The 27,724-nt window shown below is 42.4% G+C and overlaps 1 protein-coding gene across 2 annotated transcripts; it reads right to left on the bottom strand.

Moving 5' to 3' along the window:
- Positions 1-1,152: 1,152 nt before the first annotated feature.
- ccdc69 (coiled-coil domain containing 69) lies at positions 1,153-27,724 on the bottom strand. Of its 2 annotated transcripts, none has more exons than XM_075481966.1 (9): positions 27,594-27,724; positions 16,210-16,273; positions 12,085-12,263; positions 10,340-10,427; positions 9,563-9,636; positions 6,608-6,709; positions 6,389-6,508; positions 5,620-5,717; positions 1,153-3,824 (listed from the first exon to the last, which is right to left on the bottom strand). In XM_075481966.1, exons 1-9 carry the CDS (start codon positions 27,612-27,614, stop codon positions 3,656-3,658), a joined length of 915 nt encoding a protein of 304 aa, XP_075338081.1. In that variant the 5' UTR covers positions 27,615-27,724; the 3' UTR covers positions 1,153-3,655. The 2 variants fall into 2 exon arrangements, with proteins under 2 accessions (XP_075338081.1, XP_075338080.1); XM_075481965.1 differs by lacking the exon at positions 27,594-27,724 and adding an exon at positions 27,442-27,575.

Genomic DNA, 27,724 nt, shown 5'->3' with positions numbered 1-27,724 from the left:
TTGCACAAATTAAACTGTTGGTTAGTTGTTTAATGAGAAAAATAGCATTTACGTCAATTTCCTTGCCAGGAGTTTTTGTAAATCTTCGTAAATAATATCAGAGAATTATTTTTTTGACTTTATTTCATTCCTTCTATTCTAGGTACCATCTTGTTCCTCAGATTTGATATAGGAAAAACATTTTTCTGTCATTGGTCTGATCAGGCCACGCCTGATTGGCCGAGTTATTAGACGTTACAATAATATTTCTTATCATCTTTATGCTGATGACATCCAGATATATTGCTCTTTTGAAGCTTCTGAGTTTTATAAATAGTCTTGTTTACAAATTACCCGACAGATATCGAGCAAAGGTTAATGGCTACTTAGCCACACGTTTCTAAGTTTATTTTATTTTATTTATATGTATATTTTCTTAATTTATTTATATTTATTATTATGTGTGTGTACATATGTCTGTTTGTGTGTATGTGCTGGGGTGGGGCAGGGATGGGGGCTGCTTTTAAACATGTATAGCACTTTGTGCCACATTTTAATGTATGAAAAATGCTTTTTTAAAATCAAATCAAACTTTATTTATAGACAGTTAAAGAGAAAACTGAAACTTTGATAATAGCTCCAGACGAGACGATCCCAGACATCAGAAAAGACGTCAGCTTTTAGGCTCTTCTGATAAAACAATTAGTTGGGAACTGTTTTTAAATCACCCAAAGGAACATTTCAGCTTCAAAAAGCTGAACTTGAGATGATTTATCCACGATTTTATCTCTTCTCGTTTAGATGACCGTAACAGTCTTTTATCGTGTTTAAATAAATCAGCTTTGGACCGTTTTCAGACCGTGCAAAATGCTGCAGCAAGACTTTTAACTGGCACCAAGACATTTTTTTTTAGCCAGAAAAGCTTTTAGTTCATTAAACTGGTGTTTCACAGTGTATTGTGTTTTGTTTTATTGTATTTTATCTGTGAAAAGTGCTATATAAATAAAATGTACTTACTTACTTGCACCCACCATTTAGTATTTAATGAGATATGAGAAAAAAAAAATATTAAAAATAATTTCATGCTACCTTTTTAGTTGTTTTCCAGGAAATAACAAAGCCTTTCACGCCATTAGGAATGCTCTACAAAACAGAACAAAAACAGTAAAACAGTCGTATTTACAGCATTTTATTTAGTAAAGCCAAAATATATATATAAACAAAAAAGAAAAAGTTAAGAGTGTATCTACATCATGGTGAAATCAAACTGCTGCACTTGGATCAGCTCAGAAAAACTTAGATTTTCACAAGTAAGAAGCAGAAAAAAATAACTGAGAACTATACAAGTCTACTATACAAACTCCTGTCAAAACCTGGCCAAAGTGCTGGTGCGTAATGACTGCGCTGACAAAACACTGACAACTTTTCTTTTTTGGCAACACAAATGTCACAAAAAGAGAAAAAAAAAATTACCTGTCCTCAAAGAAAAAAGTATTTAAAAGAATTAAACATGACATAAAGGCAGAGTTATAAGGTCATTATTGTTCTGTGATTGTTATCAATTAGTTCTGGTGTAAATTAAACAACTGGGACGATGATCGTTAATCTTTCATTAAAACCAAGAAACTTAAAGAAGCTGCATGAAAATCTGCTGCTAGCAGAAGCTAGCGTGTTAGCATGTAGCACACTTACCCAACAATTATTAATCACTCGGCTGCAATCAATAATCAACTGATAATTACTAATTTGTAAAAACAATCATTCAAAAAAGTAAAAACTAATACAGCCGCGTAAATTTTAAATCGAGTAGTGATGCCGAAACCACGTTGTTTGCTAATGTTAACGTGTATTTCATTAATTACTGCATGCTAACATAATGACTTTCACTATTGACCTGCACTGTTGCATGTAAACATGCTAACATGCTACAGTTAACATGTAATTACTGTCGACAGTTGCTGGTTTTCTCTTACTATCGTAACATGGCTCATCTCATGTAAACATGCTAACATTCTGCTGTTAGCATGTTAGCATGCTAACAGTAGAACAAGTAGTGATCTGAGCTCTGCAGGTGCAAAGCACTGGCTGCTTAAACTTGATATCTACCAAAGTCCTGTCAAATAAGGTTCAGATTTATCCAACAAACCAAAAGAATAACATGATGTTTCACTCCGGAACAAACCTAACACAGCTATCACGTTAGCCAACATGGTTTCATGCTAAAACACCATATGCAATACCTTTTTTTTTTTTCTTAAAACAACTTATAACGGTCAAATGTAGAGAGAAAAGACGTTGATCCAAAGGCTTTTTTTTTTTTTTTTTTTAAACACTTTCATGACCCCCAAAATAAACAAAGCATCAATTTGTTCGTGATGACTATGAATGTGACAGTGAATGTCTTCACCCTCTAGCTCAGGAGAAGACGAGAGAAACCAAAACCAGGCACATCAGATTTAGAATAAAAAGGAAAATTTAGGCCTCGGGTTTGAACAGAAAACAAACAAACAGTTAAGGGTAGTTTGTAGATAAATTGTTAGTAAGTTTGGGAATTTTTGTGACATTAGGTAGCATCAGCTTTGAGATCAGGAAGATAAATTTAAATCTCAGAGATAAAGACTCACTGGAGCGGCAGCTAAATGACAGTGAAGGTTAACCAAGGTGGGGCTAGCAGGTTAGCAATGACCTAGCATTCAAAACACCTTTAAAGGGTCCATCATGACTTCAAGGTCTTGGTTTCTCTGAACCGAGGATCCCAAAGATGCTTCGTGACGGGTAACTTGAATAATAAAGAGATGAACCACCAGTTTTTCTATGATTTTCACAAAAAAAAGCAGTCGAGCTTCTTCTGAGGGTCACAAAGAGGCCTTTCTGGGAACCGATGATGCATTTTGAGATTCACTAATAGGATTTCAAGGCGCTGCCAACCCCACGGAGAATAAAGAAACGACAGTCATTGCGCCCTTCGACCGGTTTGCTGGGAGCTTTTCGGATGGCTCTATGAGTTACGCTCTTTGAGTAGCTAAAGTAAAAAGGCAGCAAAATCCCGGCAAAACAAACCGAGCAGGGCCAAGGAGACGAGTTAAGACTTTCAGCTCAGTGACACGGACGTCCACGATGAGTTGGGAAACCAAAGCAGTAACATTCTTAAGGCACTTCACAGGAGAAGGTGTTCTGGATGAACGAGATGCCGACATCTTTCGGCATCTTTAGCGCAGCGCCACCTGAGTTTTGGAGCTGTTAGATGGTTAGTACCTTGGCTCAAACTGACGCAGTTGGCAACATAAATTCACAGACGGGTGTTGCCACTCCGACCGTCCATCTCTGCTCTGTAACAAAAAGTCGGTTTCAGAAACGTTAACCGTCACAATAACCTGAAGGATTACAATGAGCCACTGGTGCACCCACCTGTGTGGCTCTATACACAGATACAGGTTTATACACACACACCTTTAAAGGTTCAAAACTGGTTGAGAATAGTCTGCTCAGCCTGCACTGTTAGCAGAGATGCAGCTCAACAGAAATACTGTCCTGTTTGTGTTGTTCTGCACTGACAGGATGCGGCATCAGAGCCTTTAAAATCTGATCCCAGAAGGTCGGCGGCTCAGTTTGAGTCTCGTGCTCAGCAGTAAACCGGGCCGAGCGCCTCGGAGCGACTCTTTCAGGCCGGTCGGGGTCATCTGGGCGCGATCTCCTGCATCATGGCTGGCAGGTGGATGGTTGGACAGGAGTCTTTGTGTCTCAGTTTGAACATCAGCTGCTCTTTTTCCTGAGAAAGCTTCTGGTTGGCGGCGACCTGCCTCTGCAGCGCTGCCTTCAAGTCCTGCTGCTCCTTCGACAACTGCCTGCAAAACGTAACAAAAGGAGGAAAGTTAATAGCAGGGCTGGGCAACGATTAAAATGTTTAATCTAATTAATCGCATTTGTACGCAAAATCCAAACATGAATCCAAAAGTAGTGTATAGCTTTTAGCATTTAGTTTTATTTTAAATGTGCTGCCATATGAATGAAAGTGCCATAACATTTGTTGTGCAAACACACTTTTAACATCAGCATCTTTCTGTAGTTTTTATGTAGAAGCCTCGCTCCACTGTCTGTTTCCTTGAATGACTTGCTGCTATCAGTTGTGTGTTTTGCCTTTAAGTGATATTTTAGACTGGAACTACTACGCTGAGAAGACAATTCAACTTGGCAGTGTTTACAGATGACTTTGGTTCTGTCGACTCCGCCGTCTGGAAGAACTTTAAAATGAAAATGGCCGAGTAAAAGTTCCGTACCCTTCTCCATGTTTGGTGGATCCGCCGATTACTTTCTTTTCCGGTTCCACAGCAGACAGCAGCAGACTTTTACAAAATAAAAGCCTGTGAGCAACAGACTTTTACAATAATAAAATAAATAATAAAACCTGCGTTAATGCGCGATAAAATATTTATCGGCGTTAAATAATTAGCGAGTTAACTCGGCCAGCCCTAGTTAAAAGTTATCCTGGAGGTGTGCTGATGCTCTGATGTGCACTTTGGGACAGTTTAAACATGCCTTCAAGGTTTTTTTCTCTGCGTTCGTACAGCAGATACACTGGAAATCAAAGTTTTACCAAGTATATTTGTCTCATTTCTAGTCAAAATATCTCATTACACTTAATATAAGACACAACTGCCTAACAAGTACCATTTCAGCCAGATATAGGGACTTGTTTTAATACAATACATCTGGAATATCTTGTTAAATGAAAAAGTCTTGAAAACAAATTGTTTTGAGTCCGATTTACTTTGAAACAAGCTTTTTTTTTTTTACATTTGAAGAGGTTTTTAAGCTAATTTCAAGATCACTTTTACCTCAAAAGTCCTAAATATCACATCTTATTTCAAGAAATCTTGACAAGCCGATTTTCACTAGTTCCATTGGAAGATTTTTTTTGGTTATTTCAAGCAAAAACGTCTTGTATTTGTTGTTTTTTACTTATTTTTGGAGGGGCATTTTTTCCAGTGTAGAAACACCAAACTGGCAGATGAGTCAGAATGACCTTTTAACTCCTCTGTCACACATAAGCTAACTAACCGCTGGGCTTTACCCTGAGCCTGTCCTCCAATAACAGGCCAAATAAGAGCCCATAAACTAAGTTTTATTACCTCTGATCATCTGATAGTCTGAAGAACTATGAAAGAATTCCTCCAGTCCGTTGGACCAGAGTCCCGGAGGTGATATCTGATGCTCAGCTTAAAATAAAACCTGCATCTTTGGTACCTTCAGCAGGACCTCCGTTAACTTGTGAACATTGAGCTCAGCCTTTGGGACAGGACGGGGATCTCATCTCTCTCCTGACCAATAGTTTAGATGAATGTGTGACGTCTTCATACTCAGATATCTTAAGGTTTTCTTAGAAAACATGCTCAAACCAGGACAGAAAAAGATTTTTCTGGGAGGTTACAGCTGCGTAAATAAACAGAAGAGAATCTGTATTCCAACAACGTGATAAGAGATAAAGTTGTTTAGGGCAAAGTTCAAATGTTTATCATAAATCAGCCCTTAAAATACTCCCTCATTTGACTGCCGGAGGTCGTTTTGTCCAGCAGGGGGCAGCAGATTCTTATATAACCGGTTCTTTGTTTGTTTTAAAAGGCGAAACACTGGAGCACATACTGAATCAGAGCCTGGCAGTTGTCTATCCGAACTCTCAGATCCTCGTTCTGCTGCAGGACGTGGACGATCTGGTCCTCCAGAGAAAGATTCTTCTCCACCTGCGGATCGGGGGAGGAGAGTCAAGAACGAGAAAACATTCTGGAGAGAAATGGAGCAAAGGTCTTTAACTTCAGAGAATTTAACATTTAAACCTTTTTTTCAACGATCACAGGAGGCAAAACAGCCTAAAATGATTCACGACGGCCTTAGAATGCATCAACCCTGCAGTGAGTAACGCGAGTGCCTCCCACATGTATCAGAAACCCGCAGCTGCCAATGATCCTGTCATCGGTTTCCTTTCCTCTGACCCCTGTTGGTCGGTCCCGACCACCACAGGAAACATCCCACAAGAGCTGCAGTTGTAGCGATTTATGACCCAGCTGTCCTGTCATCACTCGTAGGACCATTTCAAAGTTGTTCAAATACTTACGACCGCCCATGTTTCTGCCTCTTAACCTTCACCCTCTGCTTGGCAGGCGTACGGTGCCCCCCCCCCTTTATCTATCAGAGCGGTGGTCATTTAGCCCTTTAACCGGGGCTTCGGGGACCGTTTAGACGTCCGACAGCCACCACTCCTCGACTCATAAAAGGAGGAATTATGATTGGGCCCAACGGAACAACCGTTGCCACGGGGACTCTTTCAGTTTGGGGGTCCTACACAGGAGAGTTGGGGACCTTTGACCTTTGGGGGGAATATGTTTTGGAGCATTCAGAAGCAGCAGAAACCTACCAGCTCATCCATCAGCTGCAGCTTCCTGCTCTGCTTCTGCACGCGCTGAGTCTTCATCTCAATGACGAACAGCAGGGACTCCTGCTCAGACTCCCAGAATGCACCTGGGCTGCCATGCTCCTGGATTATCATTCACATGAATGGAAAACAGTGTCACAAACACATGATTTTTTTTTCTTCTTAATGTTGGATGTGAATGTTGAGAAGCTTCTCACACACCTGGATGTTCCTCTGCAGGTCCTTCTTAAAGGTTGATTCTTCGACTCGCCTCTTCAGCTCGTTGTAGACCCGCAGCTCAGCCGACAGCTCCTCCACTTCCCCCTTCAATCACAGCACACACAAACGTTTAGCCTGAAAACAGGTGTGGAGGCTCCTGTTCTGCCCTCCAGGCAGGGACAGTTTTTGCTATGGGCAACGTGGGCGACCGCCCGGGGCGCACTGTGAAAAAAAAAAAATTAAATCGCCAGTTTTCTAGTCTACCGCTCATTTCCATGTCAAGTTAGTGGAGTGGGCACTGGGGCCCCTCATTGCAGGGTATGAAATTAAGAAAATATTTTGGGGGCAATTTTGGCCCCCAGTCCCAAATGGGGGCATTTTCAAAATGTTTGGGGGCCATCAAAAAAAGAAAAAAAACTTAGATCTTCAAGTTATTTTTAGGTTTAAATGAAGAACGTCATCATTACTTTGCCGTCTGCCAACCCAAATAAATGTAAAGCTTTCTTTTACAAACAGAAGTGAAAAGCAAAAAAGTATTCACTCTTCAATAAGATATAAATAATAGGTTATATAAAGTTATAGTTGCTAAATGTTAGTCTGATTTTCTATAATTCAATCAGTATTGGTTTGATTTAAACAATTTTAGCCTTCTATGAGAAGAATACTGGTAGGCTGCCTGGCCCCTCATAAACATAAAAGTAAGCTGAAAACCTATAGGGCTGAGCACCCCCTCCGACTCTAAATCGACTCTATAGATTACACGTTCTTTACTTAAATAATGAAGAACTGCTTTTAATGACGACTTGGCAGAGACCTTAACGTGCTATTCATGCGTTTCCCATGAATAGCCTTCTACTGAAACCAGAGCTAAAACTCGGGAGCGGAGCAGGATATAATGCGCATGCACGACATTTCTAGGCAAATTGTAGTTTAATGTCACATTATAATAATGTACAAATATTTGTTTAAAAAACTTGGGGCAATTTTGGCCCCTCGAGCATGATTTTTGGGGGCATTTTAGGCTAAATTGGGGGCCCAAATGGCCCGTGGCCCTCGCTAATTTCCGACGCTGCCTCATTGTCACATCAACTTGAAGAGGCGAGGGGCAGGGGGGCGGGGGGGCAGGGGGGCGGGGCATAGACTGATCCCAGGCCACAACACAAACTGCTGCCAATCCAAATAAACTGTAGTTCATTCCTAAAATTAACATAGACCCATATACCTTCATGTAATTAACTGGGTTATGTGAAAAATCTGTGCAGCCATCTACGTGAATTTGTTTACGTCACGTGACTCCGGTTGATTGACGGGTGAACGGACGGCGTTAATGGGAAAAGCAAAGGTAATAATGTGGAGTCATCGTGGATCATCATCATGGTGAAAGACCAAAGAAGCCATCAGGTGCCCAGTTTAGAAAGAGAAGAAGAGAAGAAGAGGAGAAACGGGCAAAAGATAAAGGGATGCAGATTTCTATCAGTGACGTAGGCTTTAGGCTATCTGTTAGCTTCTTGCTAATATGTTGCTATTAGCCACGACTGTATTGGATTTTTAGTATTTTGCTGAACTAGAATTAGAATTGAGGCATCATGTCATGCAGCTAATTTCACCCAAAGGCAACCTGGTCTGGTTTGTGTTTGCAACACAACAAAGTTAATGTTAAAGCCAGCTGTAAACAGGGTGAAAACAGCTGCTACAGTCTGAGCTCTGTTGCTATCATAACTGCAGGAATAAATTTTTTATGCTCCATAGAGTAACCTTTATTATTATTATTATTTTTTTTTTTAGCTTTCTTCGGTTATTTTTTAGGATTTTGAGGTTTTTTAAGGATTTGTGATTGATATTTGTATACTGTATTCAATTTATTTATCGTGTTTTTTCTCAGTTCTTTTTGTACCAAGGGATCGTTCGCCCAGGGCGTAAACCTAGCCAGGACTGCCTGTGCCTCCAGGTGGACTAAAAATCACACGCAGAAGCGGTCTGAAACGGCTCGTAAAGGTCTGACAGATGAGACGAAACATTAAAGGTTTCACAACCAAACTGCAGAATGTGTGAAAGAAACCCAAAAGAGAGAAAATATACAGAAAACTTCAGGATTTTGGTTTATTTTTTGTCTTTGTGCACGATAAGGAAAACTATCCTGTTCCTCAGCAGGTGTTAAAACTGATGAGATATCACACTGCGTCATTATTTATGGAACAAAAACTGTGAGAAAAACTAAGTGAACCCTCACTGCCTCCACAGGAAATAAGAGGGTAAGAAGCAGCTGATCAATGCACTGATTGATTGATCATCAGTCAGTGTGAGCACCTCTATAAAAGCTGCTCTGCAGCATTCTGGTGTGTGTTAACACGATGCCAAGGAGGAAAGACATCAGCAACGATCTTAGAGAAGCAGCTGTTGCTGCCCATCAACCTGGGAAGGGTCATAAGGCCGTTTCCAAACTATCTGGAGTCCAAAGATTATTCACAGGTGGAAAACATTCAGGACAGCTGTCAATCTGCCCAGGAGTGGACGTCCCAGCAAGGTCAAAGTTTAAAGGTCATGACAGCACAGTTAGAAACAGACTGAACAGGTATGGCTTGTGTGGAAGGGCTGCAGGAGAAAGCCTCTTCTCTCTAAAAAGAACATGGCAGCACAGCTTAGGTTTGCAAAGCTGCGTCTGAACAAACCACAAGACTTCTGGAACAATGTCCTTTGGACAGAGCAGACCAAAGTGGAGATGTTTGCTCATAATGCACAGCAGCACATTTGGAGGAAACCAAACACAGCACATCAGCACAAACACCTCACACCAGCTGTCAAGCACGGTGGTGGAGGGCTGATGATCTGGGCTGGTTCTGCAGTCACTGAGGCCACCATGAACTCTTTTTTTTTTTTTTTCTTCCATTTTCTTTTTAAAATCGGGGAAACAATTAGCAGATTTTACTACCACGTACGTTTCCATGGTGACGGGTTTACCTTGAGGACGTTTTCAGCCGCCTGAAACTTTTCCGTCAGTTGTGTTTTCTCCTCCTTGTGTTTCGTCTGCAGCTCTGCAGAAAACAAGTGAAAAAAAAAACAACGTCTCCATGTAAAATACATCCCGATAACAACGTGCACACATGCACGTGTGCACGATGAAACCACTTTTACACCGATGTGAAATCTGTGTTCAACAAGCAAAGAAGTTTCAGTTCTTTAAAACAAGCTAAACTACAATAAGAGTTTAATTAGACGTCATGTTATCAGAGGAGAGAAGCTTCCCGAGAGCTCCGTTTTATTAAAAAAACATCAAATGTGCCAAACTGTCAAACAGGAACTGAAGCGTGCAGACGCTCTCCCTCATAAGAAAGAGAAGAAGGGCTTTTTTGTTGCTTATCTGGTTGTGATGAAGCACAACTCAAACACAGGAAGCCAGCGTGGAGGCTTCCAGAGGTCTGCACTTCAGATGCTGCTCTGAAACAGCTCTGCCAGCAGCAAACTGGAGCAGTTTTCTCAGAGCAGGACACACAAAAACAACCACAAAGAGACACGGGACAAACGCAAAAAGGTGCAAACTGACAAATGGCACCAAGCAGGAAAAGAAGAAACAAAATGTGAAACGAAAACACGGACAAAACTGTTTAAAAAGAAGTGAAAATGAACGCAGACAGATGAGAAACAGCTGCAAAGAGATGAAAATCACAGCAGCCCGAGTTTCCTTCAGTCCGATCGGACCGCGATTAAAAACCAGCTCGGATGCTTTTCCAACTTTACCTTTAACGAGTCTCTCGTGTTCCTCGGCGGCGGATTTACTTCTCTGTTCATGCAGAACGCTCAGTTCAGCCGTCGTCTCCGTTTTCACCTGCAGGTCAGAGAAAGAGCAGAGTGTAAACCGGAGTCGGAACTCTGGACCGGGTCACAGCGAGGTTCAACGTGGCCGCCACCGTGGATCACGAGCAGAGCAAACTAAATCAGGAGGTCACATGACCACAGCTGCTGTCTATCAGCAGATTCAGACTTCCTCTGGTGCTCACGTCTGCCTCTAATAATTCTGCACTCGATCTGAACGTCACACATTCTGAAACGGCAGCAGGTGGCGCCGGTGTTCCTCAGGGATCCGTCTTCGGGCCGCTGCTGTTTACACCGTCCATCACCAACACTAAATGTAATAAAACGTGCTGCGCTGGGGTCGTGATTCGGATCAACTTCTAAACGAAGTGAGAAACTAAAGATTTGGTTCGATTACGATCAATTTAAACAGTGAAATGAAGTAAAACTAAGTCCGCATACTCATCGATCAGACAGTATGCAGAGCGTTTACCCACAATGCATTTCGCTCCTGCCCGAGCCGAAATCAGCCGGCCTGAAGCTGATTTCGCTTAAGCTCCAAACTCTGTAAACTTTAGCAACATTTGAAACATTTTCAGGCGAGAAAGTAGTCGTTTAGATCCAAAACGTGTTGAAAACCTGACAAAATACCGGCTATTTACAATTTTGTTCCCACGAATTCGGCGCTACTAAAGCTAGCCGCAGTGAGCAACGCACTTCCGGTTATTTTCACAAAAATAAAATACCCGTTGCCTTTTATCATAGGGAAAGCCATTACCATACAATTGGTGCTTTTGTTTTGAAAACAGGAAGTGAACCTACCCTCGTTGTAGCTAGCTTGAAACTGCCGTTTTGACAGGAAATGACGATCGGCGACATCACGTTACGTTGCATCTTGGGTAGTTTGAGTATGAGTAGTAACCTCATGATGCATACCCAACATTTCGGCCAATCTAGTATGCATCCGGGAACGTCTTACTTACTCAAACTCGCATACCAACTCAAAAAGTTAGTATGAGTAGTAGGAGAAGTATGCGGTTTCGAACACAGCCTAAGTCTATATTATTTGGATATCCTCCACCAATAAGAATTATAGATACAAACTGCATCAGAGATAAAGGAGGAAATGTTCAGAGGACTGTTTTAAGCCAACAGATTCAGCTAATGTGGAGAGGAAGTGGCTGTTATGTGTCATTATCATGACTCTGAAACAGCTGGTTCACATATATACGAGTGTGAAAATGTGCAAACTGCCTGCATAAAGATGTTTTTTCCTTTAATCTCGAGAGGTGTAAACTCCTTTGTAGACTGAGCAGAAGAAGATGATCACATTTCAACAACTAACAGCACAACTATGCGTTTTGGAAGAATTCCACCAATGTCAGCGTGTGTGTGTGAGTCATGTGACGTCTGTACGTCTTCGTTCATTCGCTGAGTCAGTTTCCATTGCTCAAGACATGAGGTCAGCCACCCGTGTGAAAACAAACCACCCAAAAGGTGCTCTGAGAGGGCAAAACTGGGTCTACTGCTCCTGAACAGAAGAGAACTGATACAGATAGGCTGTGTTTGGAGGTAAGAAGTTGGTCTTAATGACAGAAAAAAAGTCCAAACTTGGACAGAAATACGAAGAGGAGCCTTTTTAAAACGTATTCTCTGAAGATGTTTCATCCCAGAGACTCGGATCTTCTCACCTTATCGAGGATGTTCAGGACAAGCGCGCACACTTCTTTGTTAGTATGGTGTTTCAGTAGCTCCGCCCTCTCCGTGCTCCCATTGACTGAGAGCACTTCCTTTAAGATCTTCAGCTGCCACTCGAAACGCTCCAATTGTTTCTCCAGACAGACGTCCAGCTCAGCCGACGTACGTTTACCTGCGGAGACACGAATCAAAGCAAAGAGTTTTGAACACGCTGCCTCCTACTGGCAGAGATGGGAACTACAGACACACGGAGGACGATAAATCCAACCTCAGAGTAACAACAACACAAGACATATCACACTGTGTCATTATTTATTGAACAAAAACAGACAAAACACAGAAGCAGTGTGTGAAAAACTAAGTGAACCCCTGATCCAGCAGCTTCAGCAGTGAGGTGAAGTAATGGTTTCCTGTGGGACGTTATCAGTCTCTCTCATGGTTCTGGAGGAATCTCGGCTTCTTCTCTCCAGCGCTGCTTCAGCTCATTGAGGTTTGCAGCAGCCCAGATCATCAGCCCTCCACCACCGTGCTTGACAGCTGGTGTGAGGTGTTTGTGCTGATGTGCTGTGTTTGGTTTCCTCCAAACGTGCTGCTGTGCATTATGAGCAAACATCTCCACTTTGGTCTGCTCTGTCCAAAGGACATTGTTCCAGAAGTCGGGTGGTTAGTTCAGATGCAGCTTTGCAAACCTAAGCTGAGCTGCCATGTTCTTTTTAGAGAGAAGAGGCTTTCTCCTGCAGCCCTTCCACACAAGCCATACCTGTTCAGTCTGTTTCTAACTGTGCTGTCATGACCTTTAACCTTTATTTAACATGCTAACTGAGGCCTGCAGAGTCTGAGATGTAGCTCTTTGGGTTTCTGACCTTGCTGGGACTTCCACTCCTGGGAAGATTGACAGCTGTCCTGAATGTTTTCCACCTGTATATAATCTTTCTTTCTATAGAACGATGGACTCCAGATAGTTTGGAAACGGCCTTATAACCCTTCCCTGGTTGATGGGCAGCAACAGTTGCTTCTCTGAGATCGTTGCTGATGTCTTTCCTCCTTAATTTAAACCCTAAATCCAAAGTTTGAGCCATAGAACAGCCTTTTGACGGGTTCTGTCTTCATAGGGTCCTTACAAAGTCTCTCAGAGCTCAGTCACACATGCAGGAAGGCCGGTAAATTACATCATCAACATGTGAGCACACGATTTCAGACACACACACACACACACACACACACACACACTTCATTCATTACCAATGACGTCTTCGGCTTGAAGGAACCAGATGATTAACACCAACTGCCACAACTGTTGTGAACAGAGTTCCCTCTGAAAAAGTTTCTTATTCACAGATTATTCTTTAAAAAAAAACAAAAAAAAACAACACACCGTCACTCAGATATTCAGAAAGCAGGAACTTCTGGCTCCAAAGCTTTTAGAATTTTTTAATGCCTGTATTTTTCTGATAATCCAAGTACAACATCGGGTGGGAACAGGTTGGAGCCTGCCTGCAGGCGAACAAAGAGCTTCGGTTTTATTCCGTTACAATTCCACATCAGCGAGGAAGTTCTGCAGGCGCTCCCGAATGTAAACACGACACGATAAAACTTAATAATGAAGCAGAATGTGTGTTTTTAACTCTAGATCAGCGGCAGTGACTCAAAGGAGGATGACGACAGACCATCCTGTCTGAAATGAATGGTTTCTGTCCAGCCACTTAAAACTGCTCATAAACTGCAGGAAGCGAGGAAACGAGGGAACGCAGAGAGTTAACCGACTGCCAGTTAACAGCCGTGAGTCACTTCGTCAAAGCAGATGTTCATTCAGTCTCCCACACGCCAATGAAACGAATCTACATCAACATTATCGATCAATCAGTTTGTTGGGCGACTGCCTCGTGGGAAACGATGAACAGCCGAATGGTTTAAGGTACGAAAAGGTTAGAAACGATCGTCTAACTAAGCCTCACCCAACAGGCTGATTAAATGTCAAAACCCGAACCTTAAATAAACCTTTAGAGAATTGATTTTAAATCAATTCTCGCAAAATCTTTGGTTGATTAGACAATTTTTTATATTTCTTTTTTTTTTTTCAAAGTTTCTCACAAATTGTGTGCAAACGTGTGCCATCCACAGATGGTTTGAGGATTCATTGTCCCATCTACATGCATGTTTAAAGTTAAAATCTGTGGATTATTTGAATAGCTCAGTGTTGTATGCAAGATGTTTGTTTATAAATGGCAGTGGAAGGCCACCCTGTACCTTGCACATGTTTAAAATAAAAACATGAATATATTAACCTGTGTATTATTTGAATAGCTTAGTATTGAATGTACAATAACAGAGTAGCTATGTTTATACACGGCACTAGGCCCTGTTTAATATAAAACACAATTGTATGCCATATAAATAGTAGGGGGGGGTCCCTGGCCTGAAAAACGTTGAAGACCCCTGGCTTACACTGTTCTTTTACTCGTTTTTACTTATTCTTCTCTTTATTTATTACCTGCTGTAAAGCACTTTGGTACACCGTGAACGGTCTGTAAAGGGCTGTATGAATAAAGTACATTTACATTTAAAATTAGGGCTGATCAGCGTCCAGCAGATGTGCTTACGGACAGTGAAACAGAGAAAACCAACAACCAGCTCAGAAACAATGCTAATCAGGGCAGCAGCAAACGATTATTCAGCTGCTCGAGTATTCCATCGATTCATCGAGCGTTTGGATACGTTCTCTGCTGGCGTCCTTCTCAGCTGACAAAACGACTGCTTTCCATTAAAATGCGAACGGGAAATGTTCACGATGCTGCAGCATTGACGCTGTGCTATCGTGCTAAGCTAACTGGCTTTTACAATGGACACACTGTACACACTTTTTCTCTGAAATGTTCCTAAACTTTTCTCCTTTTCACTCCTCGTTGCTTCCTCATCTCCATCATATCAAGCTGCTACAAACAAATACATCCATGTCCACATAACGTATTCAAAAAGAAATTTAATAAAAAGACTATAAACTGACCCAAAAAGGTATTTTATCATCTCGTATTTCACCTATGAACAGAGGTGGGTAGAGTAGCCAAAAACTGTACTCAAGTAAAAGTACTGTTACTTCAGAATAATATGACTCAAGTAATCATTTGGATGAATACTTTTTACTTTTACTTAAGAGTAAAAAAGTGCTTGGTGGAAAAAACTACTGAAGTACTGAGTAACTGTTGAGTAACGTCTGATTTATTTGTTAACACAAGCATTCAATCAGACAGACAAAAATACTAAATAATCATCTTTAGGCAAATTAGAGTTCATCCAATTGATAAAATAAATTAAAATTAATTAATTAATTACAAAATAGCTTAAATTAAAATAATCCAGGTAAATTCAAGAACTTCAATAAAAAATAACTTAGGCCAACACGTGATGAGACTTAGGAAATGTTTAAAACATATGTAACCCATATGTAACCTAAAAAACAAACATTCACCTATCCATGGGGGGAAAAAACGAGTTTAGGAAACTTAGCGCTACATGTTTCCTCAAGTTAGATGTTGAGTTTCTGCTGAAATGTGCGTTTGTTTTGGTTGACACAGAAGACACATAATGTAGCTGCTGTTTCTCACTCTTTGTAAGGTAAACATGCTTTCAGTATGAGGCCTCGTCTGCGTCTTCATTTCCCACCGTTGGTTCTGACATTTTCCATCTGTTTCTTTGTTTGTTTGCTACGACTGCTAATGCTAAAGCTAACCCGTCCCGCCGCTGAGATTGAGTACGGTCACGTGACCAGACTGCACGGCTGCGTCTGATTGGTGGAACACAGTCAGGTGGTAGAGCCTTTGGCGGAAGTCTCTCTCTCTGTCAGAATAAAGTATAGAGATTTAAAACTACTCCTAGAAGTATAATTTTTTCAAAAACTTACTCAAGTAAATGTACCTCGTTACTACCCACCTCTGCTTATCTTTTTAAAAATCAGCCTAACCTTTATGAAGGTGATAAACAATTAAAGACGACTGAAAAAGGTCACACGTCAACATGAGATAAATTCTCATAAAAGCAGAAAACAGGAAGCGAGAGACGGTGAGCGATGTGAACAGCCGGGGGAGGAAACCACAGTCTGAAACACTCATTTATAAACTCACCTCCTTCATAGCGGCGGCTGCCGTCTTTCTGACTCTTCCCTTCTTTCTTTCCTTTGCTTTTCTTCTGTGAACGAAAAGAACAAAGAGGGAAAATCCTTCAGTGAAAGTGACAACTTTAATTCTTCCCTTTTTCAGGAGTGCACGGGAGTTTGGCTCACAGACGTAAAGGAAGAAGGAACTTAAAGTGAAAGTGGAGAATAAATAGACTTTAATTTGACTCACAGCTTTGATAGTAAACTGCAGGAAAATAGTAAAAAAAAAAAACATCCACAGTTTGGAGAAAATGGGATGAAATGTGAGACAAACACATGAAAAATAAGTGAAAATCTAGTTGGTCAAATAAGAAATATTTTCAGAACAACCTGTGAGGGTTTTTGTTGGTAAAGTCCCCCAAAAACTGTGCCGCATCAGAAAAATCTGAAGCTTTTGCAGCATTTTTCCTGATAAAACAATCTCAAAATTAGATCGGAATTATATTTGACATGAGACACTTTCAGGGGATCCATCTACGTAGCGAGCTGTGAATCCCTCCGGCAGCGATGCACCTCTAAGCCGGCTGATGGTCACCAAGAAAACCCAAAGAAAAAGAATAAATAACCGAATACAACGACCTACGAAGAGGGAACGAAGGAGAGCTTTAGTGTCACCGAAGTGTCACGAAGGCCGATGCGACTGTGAACCAGAGTCTCGTGACTTATTTAATTTGCGATTACAGAAGAAAACGTGTTCACATGATGCGACTTCACTTTGGTCTAAAGTTCAACCATCTGTTCGTTATTAGAAAACCTTTAAAACAAACTCCTGATCCAGATCGATACAGAGGGGCGTTTTCTGCCGTATCAGCGTTTAATCTTTCAGTCTCATGACCGATCAGCTGTTCCTGAGAGTAAACACGGCCAACACGTGATGTGAAAGCATCATCATGACAGCTAAAGACGACTCCGTGTCATCACTCATCTCATGAAATAAATAAAAGGAGCTGCTCAAAGTCCAGAAAACAGCTTTTTCTGATGAGAACAGTCGTGGAATTCCTCAAAGTGGAGACAAAGGGTCGACCTTTGAGACCAACACGCGCCCTGATAAAGAACCGCTGAGTCAGAGTTGGGTTCATCTATAAAGAAATCTGGAACAAAAAAAAGCTTATATCACTGAAACGGAGCCCGAAGTCTTATTTATAATCTGATAACTGTCACACACACACACACGATGCTATTTAAAGATTATCTAATGGCATCGCTTCAGAGTGTGAGAGCAAACATGGACGAGGGCCCGTGCAGCTGGTCCTGGTCCTGGAGCAGGGAGCTCGTTATGAAAGTGTCTCATTAGTGTCCACATGACTGAAGCTATAACTTTCCCTTCTTTCTTCAGGCGTTACGTAACTTCCGCTGCTGCAGGACAACAGGACTTTCAGCCCGTTCACGGACCTGCAGAACCCGGTGCAGCTGCCCAGTTCTGCTTCCTCACATCTGATCGGATCCCCGTTTAAAGCCTCTGTGTGCAAACACCGACCTCTTCCAGATACAGGAGACACGTGGGCCTGATCCGGGCCACTTCTGGCTCACTTACGGGCCAAACATGCCGCTTCTGCTCCATCTGCGAGACACACCATCATCAAACGCTCATAAATCTTACTTCCCGTCAGCAGTCAGCCTCCATTACAACTTTATTTATCATTTTTCCATATTGAAAACATTGACATCATTAGTTAAGCATTTCTTACAAAAGTTGTGAACCCACCCCCCCACCCCATCCAGGTGGCTTCGCCACAAACACATCCACAAAAACACACGTATCAAACGTGCAAACAGAGCACCAAAAGATGAAAGCAAATATACACAAATACAAAAATGGTCATTTTTATTATTATTATTATTATTTTATTTTTTATTTCTTTATTTAGTCATTTATTATTATTATTAGTTAGTAGTAGTATTTTTACTAGAATTGGTATTATTATTGTTAATACAATCATTGTAAATATTTAAAAAAAAATTTGAGCTACTTGACTAATTTGAATTTCCCCCCATTGGGGGATGAATAAAGTATTTTTCTAATTCTATAACACCAACATTCTGGACCTAAAAAATAAAAAAAAAAAAAAGACAAAAGTCCCAACAGTGGGAATATGGGCATCAAGAAGACTAGGACGGCAGTCAGAGAAAGAAAGAAAAATAAATACACTAATAAATAAAAACAAGGAGTCAGGCAAAAGGCAGGCTCTTGATACGAGTTATGAACTGTGACCAGGTTCTGTCATATTTGTCCTCTAACCCGTGTACTGTGTACCTAATTTTTCCCAGAGCCAATCCCAACATCATGCGCTTCTTTTTTTTTTTAAACTAATACACAAACTGTTGGGAGCATTGATATCCAAGCTGCACCCAGTTCTGCTCTCAGAGACACAAACACCGGCTCTGAAACCCTCACTGCGTTTCTTCATAACAGCTCAAACACAGCGAAGCCAAACAATCACACCCCAAAACACACAGAGTGCACGAAGCTGCTCTGCAAACCGGACACCCGCTTTATTTAAACTCGGAGCTGAAACAATAAATATATCTGCTTCAAACACGTCGACGTGGACTGGAGCTCGGCAGCGCGTCGGCAGCTCGGTGCAAACCTCCGAGGAGGAAGGAGGAGGTGGTGAGGAGAAGCATATGCTCCTGCAGGCGTCGGAGGGGCCCCGCTTTTAAAAGGGCCATAAATCAGAGCTCCTCTCCTCTGTTTGAACAACCTCACTGCACAGAAATGTGTCTCAGAGCAGAAACCAGACTCAGGAGAATATGCGGGCAGTCGTCTTATTGGTCGGTTTAAACCCCCCAGTGGGTGTGGCCTAATTAAACCACCGAAGCTTTGTGGATAAAAAGCTGAACTGATCAAACATTGAATATCAGCAGGTTGGGGGTCAGGGAGCAGATGTAAAACTACTTTTAAGCTGCTTCTGTTTGAGCAAGATCTGGGTCTCACGTCGGTTTATGAAGATGAAACTGAACAGGACACACACAAAGGATGACTTTTCAGATTACAAACAGAGTTCATCAGCATCACAACTGGCTGGCCGGTCAGAGTCACACGGCCCGAGCTGAAATCAGCCGGCCTGAAGCTGATTTCGCTTAAGCTCTAAACTCTGTAAACTTTAGCAACATTTGAAACATTTTCAGGAGAGAAAGTAGTCGTTTAGATCCCCAACGTGTTGAAAACCTGACAAAATACCGGCTATTTACTATTTTGTTCCCACGAATTCGGCGCTACTAAAGCTAGCCGCAGTGAGTAACGCACTTCCGGTTATTTTCACAAAATAAAATACCCGTTGCCTTTTATCATAGGGAAAGCCATTACGATACAATTGGTGCTTTTGTTTTGAAAACAGGAAGTGAAGCTACCCTCGTTGTAGCTAGCTTGAAACTGCCGTTTTGACAGGAAATGACGATCGGCGACGTCAGGTTACGTTGCATCTTGGGTAGTTTGAGTATGAGTAGTAACCTCATGATGCATACCCAACATTTCAGAGAATCTAGTATGCATCCGGGAACTTCTCGCTTACTCAAACTCGCATACCAACTCAAAAAGTTAGTATGAGTAGTGGGAGAAGTATGCTGTTTCGAACACAGCGTCGGTATAACCGTGATATTCGTACTAAAATTCGTTTGAGAAACAGACGTTTGGAACAGTGTCACACAGTTTGAGGTTCAAACTCATGTCCTTTTAGTGTTGGAACAGCTTCGACTTTCAGCTTTCAGCCTCCCTGCAAAGCCGACGTCGTGCTGGTTCCTGTTCGTAAAACGATTGTGTTGCTGGAAAAACACAAACCAGATCTGCTGAGCCAAGTTTTCCATCTTTCTCTGTAAAAGACGCAGCAGGAGCACATCTCTGAAGATCTCTGAGGATCTCCAAGACTTACAACAGGCCTCATTTCTGAAGTGGTTATCAGAGAAGGCATCTCCGCTCATGGAGGAGGAAGAGCGGGTTTGAAGGGCCAAATGTCTCACGAAGGAGGCTACTACTTAAAATTGATGGATTTATGGGTCTTTATTTCCATCTTTGCAGGGGTTTTGTGTCGTTTTGTGACTGTATTTGTGGCTCAGAGACAGCTTGGGACCAGAAGGCTCAAACCACAAAGATTCGAGTCTTTCCTGCTTCAGTAAGACCTTCAGGCGACCATCACAAACGGCTCGCCACACCAGCCGGAGCGATAAAGCCTTATCAACAACACGTGTTTGCTATAAATCCTCCGGAGGATTTAACCGCTACATGCACATATCATCCTGCTGTGGGATCTTATGGAAATTTGACAGAAATTCAGACCAAACATGGGCGGATATTTGTGCCCCCTCCGGAAACTCATCCCAAGGAAACAAAGTGTGGTCCAGACGCAGACCGGGAGATGCTTCCCAGTCGTGTTGTTAACTGGAGGAATACTTATCAAAGGGAAACACGCCGCGGTGCTGTAGCAAAGCTGTGGGTTTGATTCATTTATGGTTTCTTTGAAGAGTAACAAGCACTGTTAAAGACTCTGTTAAAGACTTAACAGAAGCTCATTGGAAACAGATGAGAAGTCAGACGTTAGAGGGAAATATAGAAGCAGCGTTCCTCGATCTGAGCGGTTAATCAAAGAGGACAAAGACGGGATGTAGAGAGGTTATAAACACTCTCATCCACCCAAACAGCTACAGCCGAGTGGGGTCTGGAAGAAGAAGAAGAAGAAGAAGAAGAAGAAGAAGAAGAAGAAGCACCAATCAATGTCCCCAACAACCAGCTGATCGGGTATCAGAGGTCTCATGATGCAGCAGCTGATCGCAGCTTCCAGAAAACAGTTTCTTCTTCTCTGAATTCAGCCTTGAGACAGCCGAAGAGAAAGGAAACGGCCCGGTGGACCTCAGATGGTCTCAGAGATCGTTTCTGAGTCCCGTGAGGAGAGCAGCAGGTTTCAGAGCAGCTCAGGGATCATGTTAAAGATGTAAATCATTCCAGAAAAGTCACATTTACAAACGTGATCAGGGGATGGGGCTCCAAAGGACTGTTGTTCATTTACAGCTGAACGGGGTCATAACGGACCAAAATCTAAAGTCTTTCCAGCAACACAGAAGTCTTTTGTTGCGTTCTGCATCTCCCTGCCCTCATTTTCTCATCTTCACAGAGGATTTGGGTGTTTCTGGTTGTTTTGTGTCCATTTCATGTAATTTTTTTCTCTTTTCAGGAGTTTTTCTGCCTTTTTTCTGTCGTTTAAAGATTTTTGTAAATCTTTGTGGTCATCTGGCATCTATTTCTCATCATTATAAAGACGACTTGTGTCTCCTTAATTAAGCAGTTTTCCACCCATTTCTTATCGTCTTCAGGCTTTTGCAGTTTTGTGTCCATTTGGAGACAAATCGTGTCATTTTCAGGTAAATTTTGTCTCTTTTCGGGAGTTTTCTGGTTCCTTCCTGTTGTTTAAAGACTTCTGTGAATCGGTTTATTGAAGACAGGTGCGTTTGCTGTGATCTGGTTTCACCTGCAGGCTTCAGGACGGGTGCTTCCTCTCCTTTGTTGCCTCTTTTAGTTTCACTCGGTCATTTTCAGTTCCTCCTGACGTCGTCTACATTCTCTCGAAGAACTTCAGCAGTTCCTGTTTTCTTTACTTCCTTTAATCAACCGTCTTTAATTAGAAAAACTATTCTCCTGCAAACACGAAGGTCATGAAGTTCAGTCAGAGGAGCAGAAACAGTCGCAGCAGGAGTGAGTTGTTTACATTTGAAGGTTTCTTCACCCTCACGCCCACGTCTCCTTTTTCTTTTAAACAAACCATCGGCTCAGCGTGCAGCAGCTCAAACATGAACCGAGTCATAAACTGAAGGTCTGCGAGGTGGAAAACTGAAACTTTAGAGTCCATCTGACCACAGAAACAACTGGACAGGTGTGAATCAGAGGCCCGGAGCAGCAGGAACCCGTTTACCTCGGCTTCTCCTCTGACCAACAGCAGCCATGGTGCTGTCCTCAGATGAGGGTTTAAAGTCCAGTTTAGAACGATTTTAAACCCACCGACCGATCAGGAAACATTTCCAGCTTCTTCCACCCACCACTGAACACTTATGTTCGAAACCGCATACTACTCCTACTACTCCTACTAACCTTTTGAGTTAGTATGTGAGTTTGAGTAAGCGAAAAGTTCCGGGGTGCATACTAGATTCTCTGAAATGTTGGGTATGCATCATGAGGTTACTACTCATACTCAAACTACCCAAGATGCAACGTAACGTGACGTCGCCGATCGTCATTTCCTGTCAAAACGGCAGTTTCAAGCTAGCTACAACGAGGGTAGGTTCACTTCTTGTTTTCAAAACAAAAGCACCAATTGTATCCTAATGGCTTTCCCTATGATAAAAGGCAACGGGTATTTTATTTTGTGAAAATAACAGGAAGTGCGTTGCTCACTGCGGCTAGCTTTAGTAGCGCCGAATTCGTGGGAACAAAATTGTAAACAGCCGGTATTTTGTCAGGTTTTCAACACGTTGGGGATCTAAACGACTACTTTCTCACCTGAAAATGTTTCAAATGTTGCTAAAGTTTACAAAGTTTAGAGCTTAAGGGAAATCAGCTTCAGGCCGGCTGATTTCAGCTTGGGCAGGAGCGAAATGCATTGTGGGTAAACGCTCTGCATACTGTCTGATCGATGAGTATGCAGAATGGAAGTATTATGTAGTATCAGATTGATCGTTAATCTGTCCAAAAAAAAAAAAAAACAAGCGATGAGAAGCATCTTCATACGATCGCTTGCTTTAAGGTGGTCGTAAAACTCAGCCAGGCTGTTTTAAGGCGGTATTTCCGAATGTTTCATGTCATCGTAAGTCTTCGGGGCGACTCGTTCTGCGTTTTTCGATCAATGCGTGCGCTGATGTCACTTCCAAACAGGAAGCAAAGGAAGCTGTGGCTGAGGGTAACCATGGCGATGAGGCTAGGTTCAGTTGGACCGAACAAAAAGCAGGAGCAAAAAAAAAACTGCATTATGGCAACAACACAACGTTTAATCTGCGCTCAAAAATGCAGCCGTGGCTAAGAATTTCCACCAGGAGTCAAACTCTGAGAGCGTTTGTGTTTAAAGTGCAAGTCAGAGCACAGATTATTATACAGGAAGTGTTTCAATCGCTGTTTCAAGAGACTTAAAATGTCAAAACAGAAGTTGGTTTGTCCAACAGAAGCTGCAGACGGTTTAAAAGGTTTAATCCTATCAAAGCCACCGGGGTGTGAGAGCAGATCTCCTGCAGCAGCTCAGACTCGCACCGACCGGTTTCTATTCTGAGCTAATCGAAGATTTACTCGGCTTCCAGGTTACACAACGGCCTCTTCGGACCTCTCTTGTAATGAAGAAAGGAGTCCGGGGAAAGCTTTTAATCCAACGCCTCAACGATCCCTTCCATTTCTCAAGCAGAAATCTTCCCTTCGGCTCCTTTAAATGCGGATCGTTTATCATTAAAAAAATGTTAGAATGCTCCAGGTGTTGTCTCAGTGTCACAATCAATCACTCTGAATCTGTACTGCTGGCTTTAGGGAGGTCAGAGGGTGTTTGAGTTGCTTCAAACACAACGTTACTTCATGTTTTCTGCCTTATTGACATGTTTACATGATGTTTTATCACCTGAAACGTCCCACAGCAGGACATTAGCTATTAGCATTAAGCTAACACCTACTGTTCTACAGTCGTGTTATCAGTACCAGGAGGAATGTTTGTAGATAGATGTGTCTTTTTGGTCATATCACCCAGCAGTAACTGTGGCTAAAAGCTAGTTCATGATGTAAATGTTTCTCTTTTAAATCTTTTTAAGTATTTAAAAAAGGGGGGGGTTTACTTCTGATGTTTCGATGTTTTTCGTCGTCATTTTCTCGCGCCATGCTTGGTTTAAGACTCTCGAACACCAGCTACGATACCGCAGACGTCATTTTTTCTGTCGGGATCTCAAGCTCAACAAAATGCTAACTTCTTTTATCGACCCCATATTTACCGTTTATCGGAGTGCTTCTGCTTACATCCGGTCTGAGCGATGAGGTGCGCCCCCGTGTGGAAACCTCCGGTAACGCGCTTCCTAAGCAGGCAGGTTGCCTCCATGAACGTGAGGTGGAACAGCAGCTGCATTTTTAGCTTTAACTTTAGGCCGTGGGATCGAGCGCGTGCACGTTATCCACCGTAAGTACTTTTCAGAGCAGAGAAAAAAAAAAGAAAAAAAAAGGTTCAGCTTCCCCAAAGACCCAGAAATCTTGGCTCAGCAGATCTGGTTTGTGTTTTTCCAGCAACACAATCGTTTTACGAACAGGAACCAGCACGACGTCGGCTTTGCAGGGAGGCTGAAGCTGAAAGTCGAAGCTGCTCCAACACTAAAAGGACACAAGTTTGAACCTCAAACTGGGAGTGAAACTGTTCCAAACGTCTGTCTCAAACGAATCAAACGAATATCACGGTTACACTGAGGGTGTGTTCGAAACCGCATACTTCTCCTCCTATTCCTACTAACTTTTTGAGTTAGTATGCGAGTTTGAGTAAGCGAGAAGTTCCCGGATGCATACTAGATTTGCCGAAATGTTGAGTATGCATCATGAGGTTACTACTCATACTCAAACTACCCAAGATGCAACGTAACGTGACGTCGCCGATCGTCATTTCCTGTCAAAACGGCAGTTTCAAGCTAGCTACAACGAGGGTAGGTTCACTTCCTGTTTTCAAAACAAAAGCACCAATTGTATCGTAATGGCTTTCCCTATGATAAAAGGCAACGGCTATTTTATTTTGTGAAAATAACCGGAAGTGCGTTGCTCACTGCGGCTAGCTTTAGTAGCGCCGAATTCGTGGGAACAAAATTGTAAACAGCCGGTATTTTGTCAGGTTTTCAACACGTTGGGGATCTAAACGACTACTTTCTCACCTGAAAATGTTTCAAATGTTGCTAAAGTTTACAGAGTTTAGAGCTTAAGCAAAATCAGCTTCAGGCCGGCTGATTTCGGCTCGGGCAGGAGCGAAATGCATTGTGGGTAAACGCTCTGCATACTGTCTGATTGATGAGTATGCAGTATGTATTGTGTAGTATGCGGTTTCGAACACAGCCCGAGTGAAAAACAAGCTAACAATACTTTGTTTTAATAGATTTATACAGAAGACAAATAAACGGATCCATTTGTTGCTTCTACAGCTGCTCAGAGTTGCTAACAGCAGCAGGTACTGAACAGATTTACCAAACAGAGACGTCCAGTTCGGCTCGCTGCTCACTTTGATGTTCTGGATTCGATTCTGGCTCCAACACGTACGTCTGGATGTCGTGCGTCGCCACTTCAAAACATCGCATTTGTCAAAGTTTCTCCTTAGTTTACAGGCTGCAGTTTCCTGACCGGGTTGGTGGGTGCTCACGGGTATCAGCAACCCTCCAGGAATTCAACCAATCAGGAGACATTTAGCCTGAATCCTCTGTTTCTCCTTCATTTTCTGAACTAATCACAAACCATATGGAGCTATGAAGTGTGCTAAGCTAATCTAGAAGCAGCCAAGATTAAGAATTAGATGACAGGAAATGATCATGTCGACTTTAATGTGTAACCAGCTGTTCTCAGAGGCTCAGGTGTGAATAAATCTCCTTTCAGATGACCCAAACTACTCGTTTTGGGCACAGTTTGAGACAGAGATACACTTGGCTGATGACCAAAGATGGACGAAGAAGGCGTCCGACCCTCCTCCTGCTGCTGCTTTGGTTGGATTTTTATCTTAAAACAAAACGTTGTTCTCAGAAAACTGTAACTGTGGCGAAGCAGAACCCCCCACAGTTAAACTGACTGATCAATGAGCTTCAACATGTTGAAAAGTGACAATTTCAGCTGCTTCCGTCAACCTCTGCTCGCTCGGTACGATGACTGTAATTTGACATGTTGTTAAGAGAAAACTTTGACTCATACCTCACTTTATTTACTTTCAAATCCCACGTAAATATCATTATACTGTGTTCAAACTGCGGCTCATTAAGGATTCATATTCAGGAGCTGCTGAGCAGCTTTTTCACCATTACACCGACAATTTACAGACAATTAAACACTTCTGAAGACGAATAACAAAAAGGTTTATTGATGCATTGCAACTTTTCTGCCGAGTTTAAAATAACCAGCTCCTCAGAGCCGTTGCACCATCATGAGAAATGTGAGGCGAGATGTGGAAACATCTGTTTGGGGGAGATAAACGAGAAGCAGCCAGGGTCAAAATGACAGGTTTATGGGATCAACGCCGTCCGTAAGATCAGCGTTATTTGGCTCTTGTAGAAAAACAGACTTTATCTCAGAGGAGGAGTGGCTCTACAGGTGTTTTACTCAAGTTCACATCTGGCTCTTGGCAGGAAAATAACTCCATATATTTGTCATAAAATCTCCCCAGTGCCTCGTAGCTATCCTTCCAAGTAAATCAGAAACAGTGAGGCCGACGGGGCTGTGCGAGAAAATAAGGAATAAATATGCGACACAGATTTCTGAACCAGCACAACACGCAGATCTGAGGTGTTTTCCTTCAGTTCGTTAAAAACGGTGGAAGCAGCTCAACAAGGGATCAGAAAGGATTTCGAATAAAAACCAAATCAAAGTCCAAACCAACAGCAACAAGAGGTCCGCAGACATCGTTTTGGACACCACATGGAGCCCGAGCGGCTCCGTCATTTACTATCAATAACCAGAGGAAGACAGCAGCTGTCAAAGTTCAGGTTTTCATTCAGAGGGGAAGAATCCCTGCAGGACAAACGGTGACCGGGGCTCCAGAAACTGTGAATCAAGTCCAGCATTAGTGCTTTAAAGCCTGTTTGTCCCATTAAAAAAATCCCTGCAGGGCAAAGGACACAAAGAATGGCCCCAATATGGCCCCAATATGGCCCAAATATGGCCCCAGGACCCAGCAGGCATGGCCCGGACCCAACCTACAGGCCGGTTCATGACCTTTGGGCACTTCTGGGCCCACATACCAGTGCCATAACTGGGCCAGAGGCGACCCAGAGAAGGCACCAATGCGTCTGCCATCGACTTGGTTTACATGATAACAACGAGTGAAATCAGTTTAAACTCATAAACACCCAAAAACAAGAGACAGTTAAAGAGGTTTATGATGGATTGTGTCAAGACTTTTTAAAGCAAACTTTTCAACAACAAAAAAAAAGAGCACCGTGGGAAAACTTCCAGATTCAAACACGATTAAAACCAGATGTTCACCCCGTTTCTAACGTTTCTCTGTCAGAGGAAACCTACATCCGCCGCCGTCAACCAGAAATAAGCTCTGATACGCAGGCAGGCTGCGCTCAGGACCCCCTCCATGGGAGCTCATTCCCGGCCGCCTGCTGATGAGCGTCCCCCGGCTCCCGTCGGGCTCCTCTCCGGTGTTTCTCCCCGGTGTTTCTCACCTTGCTGTGGGTGCAGCCCATTCCTCCTCCTCCGAGCTCTGCTGTCGATGTAAGGCCGGTCCTCTCGGTCTGATTCTTCTCCTCCTTCTTCCCTCTGTTGACAACTTTCAAACTCTGCTTTAAAAAAAAAA

Source organism: Odontesthes bonariensis, chromosome 13, assembly GCF_027942865.1.
Source record: "Odontesthes bonariensis isolate fOdoBon6 chromosome 13, fOdoBon6.hap1, whole genome shotgun sequence".
NCBI lineage: Eukaryota > Metazoa > Chordata > Actinopteri > Atheriniformes > Atherinopsidae > Odontesthes > Odontesthes bonariensis.
The sequence above is the reverse complement of the archived record's forward strand: the minus strand, read 5'-3'. Positions and strand labels throughout refer to the sequence as shown.